This window comes from Thamnophis elegans, chromosome 2 (genome assembly GCF_009769535.1).
Source record: "Thamnophis elegans isolate rThaEle1 chromosome 2, rThaEle1.pri, whole genome shotgun sequence".
Lineage (NCBI taxonomy): Eukaryota > Metazoa > Chordata > Lepidosauria > Squamata > Colubridae > Thamnophis > Thamnophis elegans.
In genome coordinates, this window is record NC_045542.1 from 7,222,546 (window position 1) to 7,247,998 (window position 25,453).

The 25,453-nt window shown below is 44.0% G+C and overlaps 1 protein-coding gene across 1 annotated transcript in view; it reads left to right on the forward strand.

Annotated features, from left to right (window-relative positions):
* Positions 1-25,453, forward strand: part of CACNA1F (calcium voltage-gated channel subunit alpha1 F) — an 89,417-nt gene that overhangs the window by 6,094 nt on the left and 57,870 nt on the right. The window contains 12 exon segments of the mRNA XM_032210685.1: positions 419-561; positions 2,667-2,819; positions 3,617-3,813; positions 4,518-4,621; positions 5,489-5,655; positions 10,845-10,925; positions 12,302-12,396; positions 14,334-14,353; positions 14,438-14,598; positions 18,290-18,515; positions 19,851-20,058; positions 22,237-22,357. Coding sequence (XP_032066576.1) covers positions 419-561; positions 2,667-2,819; positions 3,617-3,813; positions 4,518-4,621; positions 5,489-5,655; positions 10,845-10,925; positions 12,302-12,396; positions 14,334-14,353; positions 14,438-14,598; positions 18,290-18,515; positions 19,851-20,058; positions 22,237-22,357 — 1,676 coding nt within the window.

Consider the following 25,453-nt stretch of genomic DNA (forward strand, 5'->3'; position numbering starts at 1 on the left):
AACTGCAGAACTGCAGTCAGCTGAAGTAGCCTGCAGTGCTGCATTTAACCACTGCGCCACCTCGGCTCTTAGTACAGTAGTTAATACAGTAGTTTGTCAAACATTTCTAACACTGAATTGTTTAGATGATAGTAGAGTCATTTAAAAATGATTTGATTCTGACTGAAATACACCACTCACTCCTAACCTAATTTTCCCCTACTTGAAATGTGACCTTAGCTCTCAAAATTCTTTAATGAGCAAAGCCATTGGTAGGAATTCTGGAATTTAAAGTTAACAGATCTTGAGTTACCTAGGTGGAGGATACCGTTTGTATAAGGAACCCCAGTGATTTCAGAATGCTAGTGAATGGAAACTTGGTCCATCTTCCTGAAATCAATCTTCCCCTGCCTTGTCTTGTCCTTTGTTTTCCCTATAGTCTCTTCAGTGTGATTCTGGAACAATTCTCCCACAAGCCTGGGGAGGCCCATCACATGAGTGGGAAGCCGGGTGGCTTTGATGTCAAAGCCCTGCGAGCTTTTCGTGTCCTGCGACCTCTGCGTCTGGTCTCTGGCGTCCCTAGTAAGCATCTCCTGTACTCATGCTTCTCAGACATATGCCTATGAGGGAAAGACTGAATAGGAAAAAAAAATGTCCCTTGGTATGCACTTATATGTTGTGAGGCTAAACTCTGCTGACTGTCTCTTATAATCAGTGGTCTCCAACCTTGGCAACTTTAAGACCTGTGGACTTCAACTCCCAGAGTTCCTCAGCCAGCTGGCTGAGGAACTCTGGGAGTTGAAGTCCACAGGTCTTAAAGTTACCAAGGTTGTCTTATATGACTGCACATTACGAACTTCATTATATATGATTGTTTTATTGCTGCTGATTTCACAATGATCGTACTATACTTTTTGTTATATCTTACTAAACACAGAGGCTGTTACCTCTGTTGCAGAGGTGGGTTCCTACCAGTTCGCACCAATTCGGTAGAACCGGTTCGTCAAATCTACCGAACCGGTTAGAAGAGGTTCCACCAGAAAGCAGGCCACACCTACAGAAGAGGTTCCAAATTTTTTTTAAACCCACCACACACACACACACACACACACACACACAGAAAGAGAAAGAGAAAGAAAGGAAGAAAGAAAAAAAGAAAAAAGAAAGAAAAAGTGAGAGAGAGATGAAAGGAAAAAAGGAAAAAGGGACAAAGAGACAAAAGGAAGGAAAGAGAGAAAGAGAGAGAGAGAGAGAGAGAAAACACACGGCCGGCAAGCCACTCCCACCAGGTCACATGGCCGGCAAGCCACACCCACAGAGTAGGTTCGAAAAAGTTTTGAAACCCACCACTGCTCTGTTGCCACTGTTATCCCTACGATACTTTTTCAATAGCAGTAGACTTATATACCGCTTCATAGGGCTTTCAGCCCTCTCTAAGCGGTTTACAGAGAGTCAGCATATTGCCCCCAACAATCCGGGTCCTCATTTTACCCACCTCGGAAGGATGGAAGGCTGAGTCAACCCTGAGCCAGTGAGATTTGAACCGCTGAACTGCTGATCTAGCAGTAGCCTGCAGTGCTGCATTTAACCACTGCGCCACCTCGGCTCTTTAAGAGGCAACTTCAAGAGGCAACTAGACACTTTGTCAGGTTTTCCAACTCATTTGTTATTGTTCTACAGTACAATTTAAGACCACGTTCCAGCTGATAATAATTCTTCTGTACTATATCAGAGATACTGAATCACATAGAACTAGACACGTATAGGACTATGTGTAGGTTTATATGCTGGTGCATTGCACAGCCTGAAGTGCTCTCCATTTCATCATGGCTGTTCTTGACGCAAGCTGTGTACTTCCTCTTCAGGGCCACATGACACTATTACTTTGCCATTCTGACTCCACGCTGTATCCTATTATTAGTGATGCATAGCACGCTGTTGGCTTTGCTATTCTCTGCATCTCTGCATGATAAATTCTAATGGACTACCTTGATGATGATATATATGAAGTTTAATTAGGCGATCTAAAAACAATTGACTTCCGTGTCTTCCACAAATCTGTATTGTGGAAGGGCAATATCTCCCAACTGTGGCAACTTTAACATGGGTGGATTTTAACGAGGGGATTCTGGGAGTTGAGCTCCACTCATCTTAAAGTTGCCAAAGTTAGTAAACCTTGTGCTAGGGGAAAAGAGAAATTCTTCTATTCAGCACTGTATTTCTGGGATGGGCCAGTTGAAATTGAACCCTTCAATTTCAAGGGGAGGAGTAGAGGGAAAGAAGGAAGAGGGGTAGAGAGGGTGGGAGAGAGGAATGGAGGGAGGGTGAGAAGGAAGGGAGGGAGCGTATCGGGAGAGAGGTGTGGTAGAGGGGGAGGGGAAGTAGGGTAGAGGGGAATGATGGTGGGTAGACGGAAAGTTGGAGGGGGGGGCGAAAGAAAGAGGTGTATGGAGGGTCGAAGAGGTACATTGGGTTTCTATTTTGGGGGGTATTGTTGACAAGAGGAATGGCTGTGTTTATTGTTTAATGTTATATGGCCCCGGTTCTGTACAGTATATGTGTGACTGTACGAAAATGAAAATGGAAAATAAAACTATCTATACATAAGAAATTGAACCCTTCATGCTGGAAGATGTTCTTGTGCTCTGAAAAGCTGAAGTTGTATCCTAAACATTTCTGTGTTATAGGTCTGCATATTGTCTTGAATTCTATCATGAAGGCCATGGTGCCACTTCTGCACATAGCCCTACTTGTCCTTTTTGTCATCATCATCTATGCCATCATTGGCTTGGAGCTCTTCATTGGTCGCATGCATAAGACCTGCTTCATCATTGATTCAGGTCAGGTATAATTCACCAAGTATAGCACAAGTTTGTCAGATCAATATTTTAAAAACTCCGGATTATATAAAATGACAGCCAAAATGTGGTTTTCAGAATAGCCTTCATTGCATCCTGTGGATAATCTGTATTTTTATTGCCCGGTAACCCTAGGCAAGGGAACGTGACCACTTTCAAAAATAATACATTTGAAAGTTAGTTCAAATATGAAATAACTGGAGGAAACAATTCTGCTTTATCCTTGTAGAACAGGGTACAGTATTTGGATAAATTTTCTGAAATGCAAGTTTTGGTTGGAAAGTATTCATTTTGAAGATTATGAAAGGTTTCTGTAACACATCTTTTCCTACTGGTTTGAATAATTTTCCATTTTGATTGAAAGATCTTTTCAAGATAAGTCATACGTCCTAATCATGTGCCTAGATTTAAAAAGCAGTATGCTAATACATTTTTATGTTGGATTTAACGAAATAACAGAAATTGTAAGTCAATTTTATTCACGTGCCTCCTTTGGGTGGCCTAGGGCTATAGGATGGGGAGATTTATAAGAGATTTTTAGCATACCTTGGAAGTTGATTCAGCTCAGCAATAAATCTGTTAGATCAGTGGTCTCCGACCTTGGCAACTTTAAGACCTGTGGACTTCAACTCCCAGAGTTCCTCAGCCAGCAAAGCTTTGCTGGCTGAGGAACTCTGGGAGTTGAAGTCCACAGGTCTTAAAGTTGCCAAGGTCGGAGACCACTGTGTTAGATGATCTTGTTTCTCTCGTCACTGTGATTCATCTTCTACTTGTTGCAGATCTGGAGGCTGAGGAAGACCCATCGCCTTGTGCTTTTTCTGGACACGGTCGGGAATGCACAGTAAACAATAGCGAATGTCGTGGCAAGTGGGATGGACCCAATGGTGGAATCACCAATTTTGACAACTTCTTTTTTGCCATGCTTACTGTCTTCCAATGCATTACCATGGAAGGTTGGACGGATGTTTTGTACTGGGTAAGTTATGGCCTTCTGGGCAAAGGAACAGGACACTCCTCTGTTCATACTTCCTTGTAGTATGTAACTAGTGTCACAACCCCTGGTATGCCCAAATATGGGAGGAAGTCCACTGCTTCCATTCTCTGTCTATCGGCTCATCACAAGAGACCATCCAGACAGAAACCCAATATTTTTACTGTTGCCTTTGTTACATTTGTGTTGTATTTGTGCTGATAAATAAATAAAGGGAGACTAATATAGATCTATTTCAAGCTATTTAGCTCTCATCAGCTAGCCATACCCTTACTGGGATTCAAACCTGGGCTGTATTACATATTAGGCAGATGTGTTAACCACTAAGCCACAGGCTCTCCTCCTTTATCAGCTGAGCCAGGGAAATAGGTATGTAATTAGTGTCACAACCCCTGGTATGCCCAAATATGGGAGGAAGCTTACTGCTTCCATTCTCTGTCTATCGGCTCGTCACAAGAGACCATCCAGACAGAAACCCAATATTTTTACTGTTGCCTTTGTTACATTTGTGTTGTATTTGTGCTGATAAATAAATAAAGGGAGACTAGTATAGATCTATTTCAAGCTATTTAGCTCTCATCAGCTAGCCATACCCTTACTGGGATTCCTTGTAGTAATTCATACAATTCAGCCTCTCTTGATGTATGATTCCTTAAGTATTTTTTTTTTGTTTGTTTGATTACTTCCAGATGCAAGATGCAGTGGGTCATGAACTACCGTGGGTTTATTTTGTCAGCCTTGTCATCTTTGGCTCTTTCTTTGTGCTTAATTTGGTTTTGGGTGTGTTAAGTGGGTAAGTCAGATTTGGAACATTGGACATGTGACCAGAATGTATTCCTCCTCCTCAATAGGGAAAAAAGCATGTAAACTAACGTTTACACATCTGCTTAAATTGCACAAACATTTTTTTTTTCCATATTTGTGCCTATCCTATTTTTGTTAAATATGAATCAAGGGCAAAGAACTGCAGAAAGCATTGTCTGGAACTCTTGTCTTTTGAATTTTTTATTCAGATTTCAGCAAATATGGCTTACACGTTTTCAAGTCTAGCCACGAGAGATGGAATGTGGCTCTGTGTACTTTTGCATTTTTAGAACAGCCTTCTTCCTCATTAGAAAAACCCTAAAGGATCTAGAATAAAAAGGGAAAACAGTAGAAAAAAATAAGTAACAGGTAATGTCCCATGTTCTCATCATCTAATTACACGTGAGATATATGAAGGAAGAGATCAGGAAAAATAATTGGACTACAGCTAGGAGATTTGAATTATAAAACAGGTTCAGGAAACAACTTATAAGAGCCAAGGTGGCGCAGTGGTTAGGGTGCAGTACTGCAGGCCACTTCAGCTGACTGTTATCTGCAGTTCAGCGGTTCTAATCTCACCGGCTCAAGGTTGACTCAGCCTTCCATCCTTCCGAGGTGGGTCAAATGAGGACCCAGACTGTGGGGGGCGATATGCTGACTCTGTAAACCGCTTAGAGAGGGCTGAAAGCCCTGTGAAGCGGTATGTAAGTCTAACTGCTATTGCTATTGCTAAACGAGATCTAAAGTTAATACTCTGCACGTAATAGCTAGCTGCATCAAAGGCAAGGAGAGCTTTCTTAGAAATTTTCAGATGTTGTCCAAACAGTCAACTAAATTTGACCTCTTCCATCCAAAGGGAATTCTCTAAAGAACGAGAGAAGGCGAAAGCCCGGGGAGACTTCCAAAAGCTACGAGAGAAACAACAGATGGAGGAAGATTTGACGGGCTACCTGGATTGGATCATGCAAGCAGAAGACATTGAGCCTGATGAAGACAAAGATGAGACAAGTGAAAAGCATACTTGTAAGAGCTTTCAGGACCATTCCTTCCTTGTTTGCTAGGGACTGTCCTTTGCTGTTCTAGAGATGGTTTAGTTAGCAGCCTGGATGCTACCATCTGTAACAGCTCTGTATGAGGGGATTAGAGAGGAATCAATCCAAGCCACAGCAATGCAAGATTAGCGGAAAAACCAACCAAACTGCCAGCTTGAAAAGGAATTCTGATTGGGATGAGGAGGGCAGGGGGCTCCAGTGCGAATGCGTTGGATACGTAGCTGAGATCTTCATTTACGTATTTATTTTGAGTGCTTTTGTGCTGCTTCAGTTGTATGAAAGCGCAGTAAACAGCATACAGCAAATTCACTGTGAGCGGAGCATGCCAGCTTAGTGGCAGGAATAGAGTTAGTGGATAATAGGGCAGAGCAGGCTGATAGCTTGGTGGTTTCCATTTCCTCATGTTGCATCTATTGTTTCTTTCTCCCCCCCCCCCCTCATGGCCATTCGGTTGCAGTAAGAGACCTGTGGTTGTGCTCTTCCCATTGGCAGAGCCCAGAACTGGCCAATTAGTGACAGCTTTAATTTCCTGTAGCTATAATTTCTAGCCTGAGAAAATGGCATTCAATTCCAAGAATCCATCTCCTGGTGCTAATTAATTCACTGGAGCTGTATCAGCCGCTTTGGGTTCGTTGAACAAGTCTTGAGAGCAGTGGAGAAAAATGAAGGTTACCTTCTCTGTTCAGCCCATCAGCTTGCATTTCCCTCCGATTTAATTGAAACAAGTTTCAGGGATCTCGGTCCTTCCTTTTGTTCAGATTACTTCCAAAAATGAATGCAAGTATGTTGCATTGTGGTCCCACAATACAGAGGAATAGCTAACGTTCCTCACTCACTTTTTACAGGGCATTTAGAAAACAATTTTAATAATATGGAAATATTTTTATTTATTTATTTATTTATTTATTTATTTATTTATTTATTTATTTATTTATTTATTTATTTATTTATTTGTCTTGTATGCCGCCCACTCCCGGAGGACTCCGGGCGGCTCACAAAAGACAAGGGAAAGGGGGGAACGAGACAAAGGCAACATATTAAAAACAAAACCAACATTCACAAATTCCGTGGAGGTAGATGCTTCTCAGCTCCTCCCAGCCTGCTGGAACAGCCAGGACTTGGTGGCTTTGCGGAAGGCCGGGAGGGTAGTAAGGGTCCGGATCTCAACAGGGAGCTCGTTCCAGAGGGCCACAGCTGCAACAGAGAAGGCCCTCCCCCGGGGAGTCGCCAGCCGACATTGGCTGGCAGATGGAATCCGGAGGAGACCTAACCTGTGCGATCTAATTGGTCTGAGAGAGGTAATCGGCAGGAGGCGGTCTCTCAGGTACCCAGGTCCGATGCCATGTAGGGCTTTATAGATAGCGACCAGCACCTTGAAGCGGATTCGGAGACTAATAGGTAGCCAGTGCAGCTCGCGGAGGATAGGTGTAACGTGGGTGTACCTTGGTGCACCCACAATCGCTCGCGCGGCTGCATTCTGGACTAATTGGAGTCTTCGAACACTCTTCAAGGGCAGCCCCATGTAGAGCGCATTACAATAATCCAGTCTCTCACAAGGGCGTGAGTGACTGTCTGAAGGGCCTCCCGATCCAGGTAGGGTCGCAATTGGTGCACCAGGCGGACCTGGGCAAAGGTCCCACTGGTCACAGCCGACAGATGGTGTTCTAGAGTCAGCAAATAGACAATAGAACAGTTCTTTTCCGTGCTACTTACTGTGTCTTTTTAGGGAGAGTGATTGTTTTTAAAAAATATTTTAAAATGACAAAAAGCACAAATACATTTTAAAAAATACACAACAAGTACTTAGAAATAGATGAAAAATAAGATACAGACGACCGTAATATATTGTTAGAACAAGTTACAATTCTATATATAATTTTCTAATAACAAATATTCAACATACCCACACACTGTATAGTTATAGATGAGTTCCATATTTTCATATTCATACAAAGTCTACGTTTTTAGGCAATCATTCATAAGTACAGTAACAAGTGAGCATTGAGTAGAAAGAGAGTGATTTCAACTATTACACCGATTTGTGTATCCAGAAGCAAATTCCTAATTATCTTTTAGCTTGGCATCATATTTAGTTTTTTTAAAATGGTGCTAAAATATTTTTACCTACATTATGCCTATGTGTGTTTATGTGTGCAAAGATGAGTTTACAATGAAAGAAATTATTCAGCAAATTTCAAAAGAACATTAGCACAGGGCCTTTATTCTTTTAAGTAATAAAATATGTTTTATTACATTTAATCAAAAGTTGATTAAATATCTAATAAAATTTTAAAATGGCACATTTAAGCAACATGCACCTCCCATTTTATATTATACTAATCAGTATGTATCGGGTGGGTTTCAATATTTTTTTACTACTGGCTCTGTGGGCGTGAGTAGGTGGGGGCATGTGACTGAGTGGGCATGGCCTACTTGACATTGCACACACAGATGCAGTCACATGCCCCCCCCAACCTAGCCATGCCCACAGAACCGTGAAAATTTGTTTTGCCAGCTGGGAGGCTGGCAAAGAAGTCTTGGTTTCCCTGCTGCTCCAGCTCTTGGAGGAAGGAGGAAGGAATGCTGGCCTGGCGCTCACTTCCCTTATCGCTCATGGCGCAGTGGTTAGGGTGCAGTACTGCAGGCCACTTCAGCTGACTGTTATCTGCAGTTCAGCGGTTCTAATCTCACCGGCTCAAGGTTGACTCAGCCTTCCATCCTTCCGAGGTGGGTGAAATGAGGACCCGGATTGTTGGAGGCGATATGCTGACTCTGTAAACCGCTTAGAGAGGACTGAAAGCCCTATGAAGCGGTATATAAGTCTAACTGCTATTGCTATTGCTATTGCTCTCCCTCTTGCTGCTTTCCCAGCCAGCTGCCCAGCTAAGCAGGGCAAGCAGGACCCGGGCTGCAGCCGGCGGAGAGGGGACGGTAACGCTCCATCCCGCAGGGACAGTGATGGTAAGCGGTAAGGGAAGTGAGCCCCGTCCCATGGGACGGCCCGCCTCCCCCGCCGCTGCACCCTCGACGTCCACGCAGAGCCTCTACCGGCGGGGCTCCTCCCATTTTGCCCCACGCATGCCCCCCTCCCCACCGCCACTGCTTCTACAGTGCCGAATGGTCCGTGTCCCTCACCCCCCTACACACACACACACACAAACACACACCACGCTTGCTGCAGCACTTACTGCTCTTTGAGAGCCGCTTTGCAAAATGTGAGAAAAATCCCCATTTTCCAAGGCAGCTCTCGAAGAGAAGGAAGCGGGTGCAGTGCTTCTTTGCAATAGCCGAGGCCAGAACTGTGTTTAACCCCCCCCCCTCCAGCCTCCGATACTCTGAAGAAGCACCATGCTCGCTTCCTTCTCTTTGAAAGCCGCCTGACATTTTTCAAGGCGGCTCTCAAAGAGAAGGAAGCAGGCGTAGCACTTCTTCAGAGGAAGCGAGACTGGAGCGGGGTTCAACATGGCTCTAGTCTCAGCTCCTCTGAAGAAGTGCTACGCCTGCTTCCTTCTCTTTGAGAGCCGCCTTGAAAAATGGGGAATTTTCGGACATTTTGCAAGGCAGAGAAGGAACCGACCACTGGTGCTACTCTGGGAACTTGGCCTGTGGAGTCCAGCACTCCAGGGGGAAGGAGACCCCTCCGTGTGAGGGGTTGCCCCCCTGCCAGCGGCTTCTGCTCCTTGCTCCACTTCTTCATTGGCGATAAGCGGCGCCACAGCTGAGGAGCAGGCAGGAGGCTGGGTGGGAAGCCAATGGGCTGCTTCCTGCGGAGCCATCCCAAAAGGCATGTGGACCCAGGTGGAAGGCAGCCTTTTCTGCAGCATCCCCCTCCCCTCTTTGGATCGCCCTGCAGTGGGGGAGTAGGTGTATGTGCAGCAGCCCCAGGATGTCTGCTTGCCCTCCCACAGAATTGCTGCCGCCGCCCCTCTCAGCCCCAGCACAGTGTCTGCATTTCCACCAAGGGCCGCCTGCCCACCCACTGGCCAGGCAAGCGAGTACGGGGCACTGCCGGTAAGGCCACATGGAAGGCAGGGAAACATGGCAAGGCCGTGGGGAAGGGAGTAGGCTGCTTGCTCCCTTCCTCGCCGTCCTGCCATATTTCCCTGCCTTCCACGCAGCCTTCCGGATGTCTGCCTTCGCAAACTGGCCACGGGGGACACCAGGAAGGCCGCGTGGAAGGCAGGAAAGCATGGCAGGGCCGTGGGGAAGGAGGCAGAGGCAGCTACCTAAGCCGTGGCTGGCAGGCTTCCCTGGCAGACAGATCGGGCGCAGCGCTTCAGGCAGGCAAGCTGCAGAGCAGAGACTGGGTGGGGCGGGGCGAGCAAGCGGTGACCAGGCAACCAGTTTGGGGTGTGTGGCCAGGCTGCCATTACTACCGTTTCGGAAAGGTATGCTAGATTTTTAATACCTATTCGGGCGAACCGGACTGAACTGGTAGGAGCCCACCTGTGGTATGTATGGAATCTAGAGGAATAGGCACAAAACAAACGTCACCCGACAAATGCGCGCACGACTAAAGCGCGCCAACAAAACCTCGGCGCTAAAACTGCGACGTCATCAACGTGCCGACAATAGCGCACCGACAACAATGCGCCGACAGAAGCTCAATTTAAGTGAATGTAAGGGTTAGGTTTAGGGTTAGGTTTACAGCGCGCTTCTGTTGGCGTGCTGTTGGCACGCTTCAGCGCTCATTCATCGGCGCGGTTTAGAACTCGCGGTTTTGTCACCGCGGTTTAGTCGGGCGCGCTTTTGTTGGTCGCCCTTTTGTCGGTGAACTCAAAACAATTGGAATCATAGAGTTGAAAGGGACTTTAAATGTCTCATCTACTCAAAGCCCTTCCTAGTTCAGGATCCAAATTCATTCTCTGTTTGAAGACCTCTAGTTATCACTACCCAAATGGAAGGGACCTTGGGTAGCGACAGCTGCTTCTACTCTTGAAATTCCAAGCTTTTTAGTTCTAATAGCTTGGAAAGAAATGGAGAAGACATTTGTAAGGAGGGTTCACCCCATTTCCTCTTTTCTGTCACTGGCTCTCATCGTTTATGGTTCTCCATCCATTCCCTTCCACTTTGTTCCTAAATAATTCCCTTTCCTATTCATCCCTCCTCCCTTCATGTTTTTTTCCAATCTTTCTCTTACCTGTGCCTTCTTTGTGGAAGACGTTACTGTGGCCGACCTGATGGAAAAGAAGAGGAAGAAGAAATGGTTCAGGCATGGCAGTCATTCCTCCGAGAGCCACAGTAATTTTCAAAGTTTTCTTACTCCTTTGGGTACATGCTTAGTTTTCTTTAAGGGCTAAGCAGAGAAAGATGTAGATCCTATGTTTTCCACCTCATTCCTCATCTATGCTTCATTCTATAGAATGAAGTCTGTTGATTTCACAAGCCCATTTGGTAATTATGTTGAGTTCTTCTATTTTTATTTCTTTGGTTTTGGTTGATTATTGGGTTTTTTCTTACTGTATGCCCTTATGGCAGTTCCTTATCCAAGTGTTTTTCCTCTCCCAGGGACTTTTCCTATCTATTTCCATTTGCCACGATGTGTCTTTCCTCTCCCTATGGCATAATTGCAGCAATAGGATACTCTCTGCCAGTTTCCAGGTCTGGTGGCCAAACAGGATCCATGATTAATAGGAGGACGATATCACAGCCCCTGGTTCAATCTGCAGTGTCTCATTTAAGAAACTCTGGCTCATCCAATCTTCCCAGCAGTTGTGATCTATTATTTATAAAGTCTCTGATTACACTTTTTAATTCAAAAAGGTAACAGAGGAACAGATAAAGGGATAAAAAGGCTTTTGACTCTTTAAATAATTAAAACTAGTATGTATATACTGTACTTCCATTGCAAAATAATAACATTGTAAAAGCTGATGAAACTGAATTATGCCCAACAGCCAAAGAATACATGATGGGTAATCCTCTACTTATATCCATTCATTTAATGTCCAAAGTTACAACGTCACTAAAAAGTGACTTACAACCAGTCCTCGCACTTATGACTATCGTAGCATCCCATGGTTACATGATCAGAATTCGGGCACTTGACAACCGGCATGTATTTGTGATGATTGCAATATTCCCAGGGTCATGGGATCACCACTTGTGATATTCCCAACGAGTCAATGGAGGAAACTGGATTTGCTTAACAACCTCACAATTCACTTACAACTATAGCGATTTGTTTAACAACCATGGCACAAATTGTAAAATGGGGCATGACTCCCCTAGCAACGCTTTGGTTAGCATTGGAAAGTCTGATCCCAAATGTAGTCGTATGCCGAGGACTACCTGTATTAAGCATATAGATATTATAGTTGCATTCATTCCTAAATATCTGGAAAATATAATGTAATTTGAAAGGGAATTTAAGTTGATTGTTTACGTTGCCTTGAAAATTTGCAACTTTTTAAAAATCTGAAAAGTCTGTTCATGGGAGGGCAGTGTATTTCCTGTCTCCTTTTCTTCTGCATATCATAAAGGCATCAAACTGATGGTTTGAGGACAAGTCAATCCTATGGTTTCAATGGCGGCAGATGTCTTTGTGAACAGAAATACTGCAAGAAGAACTTGCAGTTGTTAAAAAAAACACATCTCATCTGCTTTTCTCTCCCCAGCCAGTCTTCCTGCCAGCGAAAGTACCTCGGTCAACACGGAGAACGTTGAAGATGAAGAGCACCTTCAGAGCCACTGCTATGATGTGTGTTTGTGAGTTTGCCTGGCCACAGAGAGGAGGGCTGGGAACTGCAGGACAATGCTAATTATTAGTGTTCTACAGGCCAAGTTAACTCTTCTAGGAAGCTAATGGGGAATCCAAACGGTTGCCTCCTGTTGCCTCCCCCCCCCCATTTGAGTATCTTCTCTGCTGGGGTAAGAGTTTTGGGGATTAGTTCCTGGCATTTCCTGTTGAAAGGATCTCAGAGTGATGGACTGAGAAAGCAATGTCCCTAATCTGTTTTCAGTCTTCCATTCTTGGATCAAGTCCACCTAAGTCTTTCAGGGATGCTCTAAATTTTAAGATCAAGTGTTTAGATTCCACTCTAGTGCCAAATAAGACAAGCAACCAATGTTTAAAATGGGGGTGTCCAACCTTGGCAACTTGAAGACTTCAAAACTTTAACTCCCAGAATTCACCATCTAGCTGGCTGGGAAATTCTGGGTTTTGACATCCTTAAAGTTGCCAAGCTTGGACACAACCTGATTTAGAAGATGATTCTTTAAGTGACAGTTAGTTTGGCTTTATATCTGATAACTGATCAGATTTTAATTTTTGGTTTTAGCTTTAAACTGATTTTAGTTTTTACTCTTTTAAATATTCTTGTCTGCCTTGAAGAAATCCTCCAGAGAATGCAAAATTCTCCTAAACCTGCAGCTCATGTCTCTAATTAAATCTTGCCTCAATAAGCACTTCTTACTGCAGACTGAACTCTTCCCTCTATTAACCAGGGGTGGGTTTCAACTGGTTCGCGGCGGTACCTGCGAACCGGTTGGTCGGCGAACCCGGAAGTAAGTAACTTCCGGGAACGGCGAAGGGTGCACCTGCCGGCCCGCGCTCCTTACCCGGTTTTGACGAGTTCTGCACTTCCACGCATGCGCAGGATGCATACAGCGCCTGCGCGTTCCTCCAGGAGCAGCTGGAGCATCGCACAGATGCTAGTACGCATGCGTGCACCGCACACTTGCACGAGGACGCCGCCGGCCCCGTTCCAACTGAACCAGTTGGAACGGGGCGAGAAACCCACCCCTGCTATTAACTAATAGGCTAGTTAAGCAAATTTGCTGGGCAAAAGGACATGCTGAATATATGGCCTTCTTGCTGAAGCCTACTTGCTGAAGTTGCTATCTCAGAGGTGTCACTTTGTTTTGTTCTTCCCTTCTTTTTTTTAAACTGGCCTCTAGAAAAGTAACCTGCTTATATGATAAAGGGGAAAATGTAAGTCTCTATTCTATGCCACACTGCATTTTTACGTGCAGGCCAAAGGTCAGCAATCTCTTTAAATAGGGAGGGGAGGCAAGGCAGAAACTCATCCTGCTGGATAGATGGCAACCTGCAGAAGACCTTTCACTCATTCCACTGAAAGAAGTAGGCTCAAATGTTCAGGATTTGATTGAAGACTCTCAGTCGGAGAGAGAAAGGAGGAGCAAAATGAAATGTTTTACCATATAGAGATCCTATCATCACCCATACTTTGCCATCCCTAATGTGCAGCTGGAAATCATCATTCTGGTAGCAGATTTTAGGGGTCTCAAACAGATGAGAGAGGGTCTGCATGTGGCCATGGATTGCCATACCTATGGGATGAGAGCCCATTTTTACAAAACGGTTATTGATTCTGTATTTAGAAAAGATGTTCTAGAGCAGTGTTTCTCAACCTTGGCAGCTTTAAGTCCTGTGGACTTCAACTTCCAGAATTCCCCAGCCAGCTGTGCTGGCTGGGAGATTCTGGGAGTTGAAGTCCACAGGGCTTAAAGTTGCCTTGGTTGAGAAACACTGTTCTAAGAGTGTATTAATGATGATTTGTGGAATTTCATTTTGAGCCATTTCCATAGCATCCCAGATAGATTTGTAACTTCTCTTTGGGTCTTTCAGCTTTAACTGAAGAATTCATTTTGAGTTTTTACTAAATTTCTATTTTTCACAGACGAAAGTTTTCCAAGACCAAATTTGGGTGAGTATAATAACAGCCTAGTTTTCCATTCTTGCCCTGTCCCTAGGCTGTTCAATAATTTCTGTTCTTTCTTTTGTGCTCCAGACGCCATGTTCAGCGCATCAACCGACTTTTTCGGAAGAAATGTCGTTTGGCTGTCAAATCTGTGACTTTCTACTGGATAGTCCTGCTCCTTGTCTTTCTGAATACCCTGACTATTGCTTCTGAACATTACAGGCAGCCTTATTGGCTCACCCAAATCCAAGGTGAGACTACAAGACATAGTAAATAGAGACAACTTAAACAAGCGAGACTTGTCTAGAGCCATTAGGGCTGCCTTGGATAGCCATACGGGAAATGAATTTTTCAACACAGGGCTGAGAAGCAGAAAACTCATTGTTTTGAATTCAGTTTGAGAGACAGATGATTGGAAGGAAGAATACCTGTAGCAGGTCACACACATTCTATCCCCAATTAGAAATATAAACTGCGGATTTCCATCCTCCTCCTTCTTTTAAACAATTTTAGTGTTAGTTAATTTATTTATTTCTTTGTAATATTTATATAACCACCCATCTTGTACTAAACTTTGGGTGGCTCACAAAGTTGGCTTTTATAGCAATAGCAATAGTAGTTAGACTTATATACCGCTTCATAGGGCTTTCAGCCCTCTCTAAGTGGTTTACAGAGTCAGCATATTGCCCCCAACAACAATCCGGGTCCTCATTTTACCCACCTCGGAAGGATGGAAGGCTGAGTCAACCCTGAGCCGGTGAGATTTGAACAGCCGAACTGCAGAACTGCAGTCAGCTGAAGTAGCCTGCAGTGCTGCATTTAACCACTGCGCCACCTCGGCTCTTTTCCAGCAAGCCAGCCTAGCCTGAACAAAACAAAACAAATTATTTATTATTGTTAATTTTAATCGAATTTTTTAAAAAAATAATGTTATTGTTAACCTTAATTGGGTTTGTTTTGGATATTCTATTTATAGAATATCTGCTTTTTTTCTTTATCCTAGTGATATATAGACAGTTCCGGTTAACAACTGCAACTGGGCCTGGAATTTCCATCACTAAGTGATGCAGTTGTAAATACAACATCATGTGACCGCATCACTTGGTGACAGCAGTCCTGGCAGTCCCCATTGTCGTCATTAAATGAGAGTTACGGGTCATTAAGCAAGGCCCTCCTTGCAACTTCTTGTTGGCTTCCAACGAGCAGAGTCAATGGGGAAGCCAGGAAGAAATTGCAAGGAAGTATCTCAGGCTGAAGTCCAGAAATGAGACGGTGAGATCCAAATGAGTCCAGTTCCTTTATTTGCTTACATCTAATATAGAGAACCTTGCCAAACTAAAGGTATAACTTTCTAAGGTGCTGGTCGTTACCTATAAAGCCCTACATGGCATCAGACCTGGGTACCTGAGAGACCGCCTCCTTCCGATTACCTCCCATAGACCGATTAGATCTCACAGACTAGGCCTCCTCCGGATTCCATCTGCCAGCCAATGTCGGCTGGCGACTCCCCGGGGGAGAGCCTTTTCTGTCGCAGCTCCAGCCCTCTGGAACGACCTCCCCGTGGAGATCCAGACCCTTACTACCCTCCCGGCCTTCCACAAAGCCGTTAAGTCCTGGCTGCTCCAGCAGGCCGGGGGGCTTTCGAAATATCCAGCCCCACGGAAACTGTGACTGTTGTGTATTTTAAAGTATTGTTTTGTTTATTTATCCCCTCCCTTGTTTATTGTAAGCTGCCCGGAGTCCTTCGGGAGTGAGCGGCATACAAGACCAATAAAACTAAACTAAACTAAACTAAACTAAACTAAGCTACTCAACGCATCCTGAGAAATTCTAGGGTGTGGTTGCCCTGAACTTCTTTCCCCTTCCCCCATCCAGCTTCGGATTACACAGTCTCCTGATTGATTTGATTGATTTGATTGATTTTATTGTATTTATATGCCGCCCTTTTCCCCCGAAGGGGACTCAGGGCGGCTCACAATTCAAATCAGGGAAGGGGATACAGACAAAAAATAAAAATGAAACATAACAATGCATAATTTAAAACACACAACAGTCATACAATTCGAGACGGGGGCAACAGCTCTTTAGCCCCAGGCCTGTCGGAACAGCCAGGTTTTAAGGGCTTTGCAGAAGGCCTGGAGGGTGGTGAGGGTCCGAATCTCCATGGGGAGTTCGTTCCAGAGGGTCGGAGCAGCCACAGAGAAGGCTCTCCTCCGGGTAGTCGCCAGTCGACACTGGCCGGCGGATAGAATTCGGAGGAGGCCTAATCTGTGGGATCTAATTGGTCTAGTGGAGGTGATTGGCAGCAGGCGGTCTCTCAAGTATTGAGACTTCTTTTGGGAGTGTTCTGGCAAAAATCCTCCCCCTCCGCTGCTGCAGGTGCACATTTCCTCATAAGGTTCTAGGCTGGGGTGGCTGCTGCTGGGGATGGGAGGAGGTCGAGGCTGCTGTGATGGCCCCGCGTGCCACAAGCCTATCATTGTGGCATAAAGGCCTAACTGTCCCAAGCCTAGCACCACAGCGCAAAGAACCAGCCATAGCCACCCTGTGCTCTGCATAGCCGGGTGGCTATGGCTGGTTCTTTGCACTGTGGTCCATAGGCTGTGCTAGCTGTTCTTTGCCATTTTCCTGCTCCTGCTGATAACAAGGCACATCCAGCCTAGCCCTTCACAAGGCAGTTAGCAATAGCAATAGCAGTTAGACTTATATACCGCTTCATAGGGCTTTCAGCCCTCTCTAAGCGGTTTACAGAGTCAGCATATCACCCCCACAGTCTGGGTCCCCATTTCACCCACCTCGGAAGGATGGAAGGCTGAGTCAACCTTGAGCCGGTGAGATTAGAACCGCTGAACTGCAGATAACAGTCAGCTGAAGTGGCCTGCAGTATTATTATTATTATTATTATTGTACAATTGTATCACAGCGGCCAGTTGTTTCGCCGGATTTGGCATTGGTTACTAGTCGGGCCCCACCCAGGGGCCTAGGACGTCGTAACATATTTTCGTAATATGCGTGCAGATCCAAGCAGTGCGGCTTTTTGCATTTGACTGATGGTGATTTTGTCAATTTTTAACTGTTTTAAATGTAATTCCAGTGCTTTTGGAATAGCACCCAGTGTGCCAATTACCACTGGAATTACCACTGCTGGTTTGTGCCATAGTCGTTGAATTTCGATTTTTAAGTCCTGGTATCTTGCGATTTTTTCATGTTCCTTCTCGGCAACCCTGCTATCACCTGGTATTGCGATGTCTATGATTGTGACCTTATTTTTCTCAACCAGTGTGATGTCTGGTGTATTATGCGCCAGTATTTTGTCGGTTTGTATACGGAAATCCCACAAGATCTTGACCATCTGATTTTCTGTGACTTTTTCAGGCTGATGTTCCCACCAGTTTGTTGCTGTTTTAATATTATAATTTTTGCACAAATTCCAATGGATCATTTGTGCTACTGAATTGTGCAGTATTATTATTATTATTATTATTATTATTATTATTTATTTATTTATTTATTTATTTGTCTTGTATGCCGCCCACTCCCGGAGGACTCCGGGCGGCTCACAAAAGACAAGAGAAAGGGGGGAACGAGACAAAGACAACATATTAAAAACAAAACCAACATTCACAATTTCCGTGGAGGTAGATGCTTCTCAGCTCCCCCCAGCCTGCTGGAACAGCCAGAACTTGGTGGCTTTGCGGAAGGCCGGGAGGGTAGTAAGGGTCCGGCTCTCAACAGGGAGCTCGTTCCAGAGGGCCGGAGCTGCAACAGAGAAGGCTCTCCCCCGGGGAGTCGCCAGCCGACATTGGCTGGCAGATGGAATCCGGAGGAGACCCAACCTGTGCGATCTAAAGTACTGCACCCTAACCACTGCGCCACCTCAGCTCTGAAATGATCCACAGCACAGTTTGAGAACTTCTGCCCCCATACCTTTTGTTCTTGCAGCTTATGCTAACAAGGTGTTGTTGTCACTGTTCACCCTGGAGATGCTGCTGAAGATGTACAGCCTAGGCCTCCAAGCCTATTTTGTCAGCTTCTTCAATCGTTTTGACTGTTTTGTGGTATGCGGTGGGATTTTGGAGACTGTCCTGGTAGAGTTTGAGATCATGCAAGCCCTTGGAATCTCCGTGCTCCGTTGTGTCCGTCTCCTGCGAATCTTCAAAATAACCAGGTAAGGAAGTTGCCATTAGCCAAGGATAAGGCGTTGACTTAGATTGCTTGGCTTAATAACATTTACTTATGGTATATATTGCAATGCCCTTAGGTGGAGATGATTCGAAGTGGTATTTGCTATTCCGGCTATTGCTGCTACTACTACTATTATTCCTCCAGTTCTTTTATAGTTAAATGCAGCTGACAGATGATATACTATATGCGATTGTCTGGCTTTCTAGAGAATATGAATTGAATTGAATTTGAATTTATTGCATTTATATGCTGCCCTTTTCCCCGAAGGGGACTCAGGGCGGCTCACAATCCAAGTCAGGGAAGGGGATACAGATAAGGGATAAAAAAGACAAATGAAACAATACATAATTTAAAAGCACACAACAACCATACCATTTGAGGGGGGGGGCAAAAGCTCTTTAGCCCCAGGCCTGTCGGAACAGCCAGGTTTAAGGGCTTTGCGGAAGGCCTGGAGGGTGGTGAGGGTTCGAATCCCCACAGGGAGCTCGTTCCAAAGGGTCAGAGCAGCCACAGAGAAGGCCCTCCTCCGGGTAGTCGCCAGCTGGCATTGGCCGGCGGATGGAATTCGGAGGAGGCCTAATCTGTGGGATCTAATCGGTCTATTGGAGGTAATTGGCAGCTGGCAGTCTCTCAAGTACCCAGGTCCATATGGAACTTGGAAACATGATGTTTTAAAGGGACCTTGAACCATCAGTGTGAAATATTTCCTGTGTCTACAAAATAGTTTTTTTTTAATGTCTGTAGGTCTATAGCGTGTAAGCTTAAGCACAAAATATGTTGAATTCAACTCCACTAAATCTGAGACTTGCTTTCAGAAAAACAAGTAGAGATTTTAGGCTGCATCACTATTTCTTGTAGAAAAAGATACCAATTTTTTTAAAAAAAATCATAAAAGGTAGATAATTTGAAACCAAAATAGGAAATAATTATGTAGAAAATAACTTGCCAATTTTTTTGTAAGGCTTAACAAGTGTTCAGTAATGCCCTAAGAAAAAAATCAAAACAATTGAAAGACCTAGGTCACCAATATATAGTTCTTTGACAGCTGCTGTAATTCTGTACATCTGTAATTCTAGCTAGCAGAACTACTGTGGGGAAATAGTGAGAGATGTTGATAATTTACTAATACGGGGATAGCTAAACCTTTTCCTAGCCGCCTGACATTCAGGCAGTTTACAACGCTAGACCTGTTTTGTTTCTGTGAATTGCCTGTCACGGTGGTCCTCAAAAGCTGTTCTGTAATTCTGACTGAACTCTTGGCTTCTAAAGATGCTCCACGCTACTTCGCTTGCTTACTTTTCCATGACTTGTCTTCTAGGCATTGGGCCTCACTGAGCAACCTTGTGGCTTCTTTGCTGAATTCCATGAAGTCCATTGCCTCCTTACTTCTACTGCTGTTCCTCTTCATTATCATCTTCTCCTTGCTAGGCATGCAACTCTTTGGGGGCAAATTTAACTTTGATGAGACCCAGACCAAACGCAGCACCTTTGACACTTTCCCCCAGGCCTTGCTCACTGTCTTCCAGGTAAAAAGGCTGCGCATTATGCCAGTGGACCAGAACCTTTAGGACGATGATTAAGGGCCAATACCACCGTATTTAAGTGGCTTTTTAAGTTGTTTTCGGTTACAGCTCTTATAGTCTTTGCTATTGGCCCTGATATCTGGTGCTTTTGGGAGTTGACATTCCCTCTTCTGGCTTAGAGCCTGAATCAGTGGTGGGTTTCAAAAATTGTTTGAACCTACTCTGTGGGTGTGGCCTCCTTTGTGGGAGTGGCTTGCCACCCATGTGACCAGATGGGAGTGGTTTGCCACCCATGTGACCGGATATGAAGATGCCGACAACACTTGTCAGAACCACCTTAAATGACCTCACACACAGCACTGGCATGCATAAGAATATGATGTAAACTTGTTTTTTAAAAGGCATCTTTGGTTTGCATTAAAACCACTTCAACGCACGCAATGTTCTGATTGCACCACAAACGCAGTAGTCATCCTTACCTTTCACAGAGGCACTGAGTTTTATAAATATGAGCATGATAGTGTAGAATAATCATATCCAAGGACCAGTGGTGGGTTTCAAAAAATTCTGGAACCTCTTCTGTAGGTGTGGCCTGCTTTCTGGGTCCACTGGTAGAACCTCTTCTAACCGGTTCGGTAGATTTAACGAACCGGTTCTACCGAATAGATGCGAACTGGTAGGAACCCACTTCTGGCCTGAATGATAAACTGTTGCTCCTTAGACCCATGTACTTTCTGGAGTTAGTAAAAACACTTTCTTTGGTCCGGATTCTTAATGAAAAAATATATGAGATGTGATTCATATAATTGGTTACATTGTGAATTACTTCCAAGAAATAAATTCCAGGCACATGGCTGCTAGCAATCCTTGTCTCTAACTTTTAGGGCTGAGAAAATATTATCTTTAAAGCTATTCAAGAATTAGTGCTATCTCAAGGTTTGAGAAACGGCAATGGCTTTCAGGAAAATGGTTCCTTAGTCTTATGAATCATTTTAGGAGCAGCTTCAAATTTCTGCAATGATTGAAGTCTAGCTCCAGAAAAAGGCTTAAGAGAATAGTCAAGGAAACAACATAGCATAGGTTACTGAAATATTGTAATCGACCTCAGGTGCAGAAGTAAATACCGTACTCAGCGTTGTATGTTAGAATTTTAATAGGTGTACACTTTGGATGGAAGGGTATACTTGTTTACACCTAGGTAAATCCATGAAGTTTTCTAAAACTATTATAATCCAATTGGCTTTTCCTTGATGTACTCCAGAACTGAAATTAAATCCTATCAAGAGAAGAAGAAAAAACCCACTTGGAACATAAACATTTAAGAGCAAAATGTGTGGGGGCAGCTCTATTAACTCTGCTTAACATAAAGTTATGTCTCTTCTACGTACTGTACTCACCCAAGCTGGCCCTATCTTTTGTCATTTTCTGCTTTGAACCTGAAATGCGTAAAACTAAAGAAATTGCAGTTCTTGCTTCCTCTCACCTTTAGCAACATTAAATATAAAAAAACACCATTTTCCTGCCAGAAGTAATTATTTCTCCTGACTTCTTAATGGGTTTTAGTATTATGAAGAAAACTAAGCTGGTTATGCTTAAGAGAAGAATGTTTTACTGGGTCTGAGGATGTAATAAAGGTTTGTGGTATATACCCACCAGCCAAATGTTAACGCGTGGAAGAGCTAACAGACAGTTGCTAATAGCAATAGCAATAGCAGTTAGACTTATATACCGCTTCATAGGGCTTTCAGCCCTCTCTAAGCGGTTTACAGAGTCAGCATATTGCCCCCAACAACAATCCAGGTCCTCATTTTACCCACCTTGGAAGGATGGAAGGCTGAGTCAACCTTTGAGCCGGTGAGATTTGAACAGCCGAACTGCAGAACTGCAGTCAGCTGAAGTAGCCTGTAGTGCTTCATTTAACCACTGCGCCACCTCAGCTTTTAATCCAAGCGAGCCAGGAGAGTATGTGACTGAAATAGCTCGAATTACCACCTGCCGTTCACAATCATCTTTAAATTGTGAATTTATACCCAAAAGAACCAGGATTCCAAAATCTCTGCTCACTGGATCGAGACTTAATAATTTGTTCACTGCAAAGTTGTGAGAAGTTCTTCTTGGGGAGGAGTTGTAGAATTATCTGATCTGCTGTCGATGTTTTCCCTGTCCAACTGTGAAATATAGATCCTGACAGGAGAAGATTGGAATGCAGTGATGTATGATGGGATCATGGCCTATGGCGGCCCCGTTTTTCCTGGCATGCTGGTCTGCATCTATTTCATCATTCTCTTTATCTGCGGCAACTGTATCCTTTGACCCTGCAGTTGGCAGGGATATTATTTCCACGTTAAGGCCAGGGGAATCATGAAAGGTTGCTCTAGTGCTAATGAATTTATAAATTAGTTGCTATGTCAGTCTCAGCCACCCTTAATTCTCTTTAGAAAGCAGATCAAAATGTTGATCACATGCCTTTTCAGAGCCTATATTTAGTTCCACTATACATGGATGGCTTTTTGGTGCTGAGTGCCCAAAGAATGCACGTGAAACCCCAAAATGCAATGTGAGCGCCTCTGTGCATGCATCCCTTGCATGCACCCCACCTCTGCACATGTGTGTGCATCCCCTCTGCATGTTCCCGCCCTGCCCCTCTCGCCCATTTTTGCCTCCAGGTTGGTGCAGGAGGCTTTCTGGGCCCAAAATGGGGTGTAGGGAAGCTTCATGCGGTGCACCTGTGCCCCATTTTGGCTTCCAGGTTGTTGCAGAAGACCTTCCAGGCCCAAAATGGGGCATGGGGAGGGGCGCACACATTTAGTATTTAGTATTTAGTATTTATTAATACTTATAGGCCGCCCTTTTCCCTGAGGGGACTCAGGGCGGCTTACATAAAATGAGGGGGGGGTATACAGACAATAGACACAAACAATACATGCGTGCAAACCCCCAAAATGCAATGCGAGGGCCCCCTGCACATGCATGCACTCCATAAATGTGTGGCAGAGACCCACCAGCTGGCCGGTGGGAGGCGCATGTGCATGCACGGTGGAGTTGGGCTGGGGCGACAGCTGGCGTTCCTGCAGAGAGGGCTCTGCATGTCACCTGTGGCACATGTGCCATAGGTTCACCGTCACGGCACTATCACAAAGGATGGCTACATAAAACCCTAGGCTCAACTTTTATGGGCCTTGTGGCTTAAATGTTCAAGTATTTTATTAGCAATCAATTTAGTTCTTGGAAAGAGCAATCCAACTTTAATTTAGCACTCCCCATATGAGAAAGAAAGAGAAGATATCAAAAGAAGGCAACAGAAAGTTGGCAATTAGTAATTAATTTGTAGTTTAATAGATTTGTATGCCGCCCAATCCCGTAGGACTCTGGGTGGCTTACAAGACAAGATAAAAAATTAAAAGTTAAAAACAGAAAGATACAATTAAAAAATACAATTTTAAAACAACACACTCATACAATCCGTCTAGGTGGGGCTGGACCTTGTTCAACAGCCCCAGGCCTGCCGGAACAGCCAGGTTTTGGTGGCTTTTCGGAAGGCCGAGAGAGTGGAAAGGGTCCGGATCTCTACGGGTAGATCGTTCCACAGGGCATTGGTGAAAGGAAAGCAGAGAATTGCCAGAGAAAATAGGTTCCCTGTGCACTACTGATTACAGTATGGTCTACCATTTTTATGCAGCCTTCAACAGTTACACTTCAAGAAATATGACCTTGGGAAAAAAAATGCCCACCTTAACAGCCAGAGATTAGTTTCTAAATTAGTCACAGTCATAGCCCAATTCCTATACTCTTTATTATATATTTCAAGCTATTTAGCATTTGTGCTGATAAATATGGGTTGTGACACAATACAACTGCCTAATATGTAATACCGCCCAGGTTCGAATCCCAGTAAGGGCATGGCTAGCTGATGAGAGCTAAATAACTTGAAATAGATCTATACTAGTCGCCCTTTATTTATTTATCAGCACAAATGCAACACAACGTAACAAAAGCAACAATAAAAATAATGGCTTTCTGTCTGGATAGTCTCTTGTGATGAGCCGATAGACAGAGAAAGGAAGCAGTATGCTTCCTCCCATATTTGGGCATACCAGGGGTTGTGACACAATACATACCTATTTCCCTGGCTTAGCTGATAAAGCCTGTGGCCTAGTGGCTAATACAACTGCCTAATATGTAATACAGCCCAGGTTCGAATCCCAGTAAGGGTATGGCTAGCTGATGAGAGCTAAATAGTTTGAAATAGATCTATACTAGTCTCCCTTTATTTATCAGCACAAATGCAACATACATACATACATACATACATACATACATACACACATACACACACATATATTAGATTTTTTTTACACATATATACATACATACATACATACATACATACATACATACATACATACATATAATGAGGATTGAACAATTTCATAGATATTAGGCTACTAGTTGTGACATTTACTATCTCTACAATAAATCCAACATACCTTAAATACTAGTTATTATCAGTCAAGATTGGAATTTGGCTACAATGTGACACAGAACACTAAACTACATAGGCTGTTTTTTGTCAGATAAATATAACAAACAACCATATCTTTGGTTCTCTTGTGATTAGAGAAAGATAAAATTGAATTGGTAACACAGATGTGGGATTGTCAACACTTTCTTCCATTTCCCTCCCTCCCTCTCCCTCTCCCTACCTACCTACCTGTATTCCATCTTTATTAGTTTATAAGTAACTCAAGATTGTGAACATATCCAATATATTTTCCTCTTCCTATTTTCCCCACAACAACAACCCTGTCAGGTGAGTTGGGCTGAAACACAGTGATTGGCCCAAGATCACCCAGATGGCTTTCATGGCTAAGGCAGGACTAGAACTCACTGTTTCCAGCTTTCTAGCCCTGTGCCTTAATCACTAGACTGAACTGGCTCTCTGATGAATTATTAGCCATGTTATGGTACCTTAAACTTTCTCTCCTAAGTCTTTTGCTTGTTCTAGACAATGGCATTATGAATGAATGAATTATTCATTCATTCAGTCTTTCCAGTCCATAAAATGAACAATCAGGCTGACTTTTCCTGGTCGTAAGAACCACAATAATTTTGCAATCTACCCATAGAACTTCATCTGTGGGATAGATTGGGAATAAAATGAACAAATGAATGAATAAATACATAGCAAGGCTGTCATTGCAAAGCAGTTGATAGCCTTTTGATTGCCCCCAAAAAGGTGCTTAGATTCACCAGCAGAACACCAAATACTCACATCTGCCTGCCCTGTGGAACATTCTTTGCCTTGAAGTCAGGTTAGCTCCATTCCTTGTTACCGTTTCAGAGGTCCCTCAGGGGAACCAATGGCATTCTAAAATGGCTCTAGTATTGATATATTCTC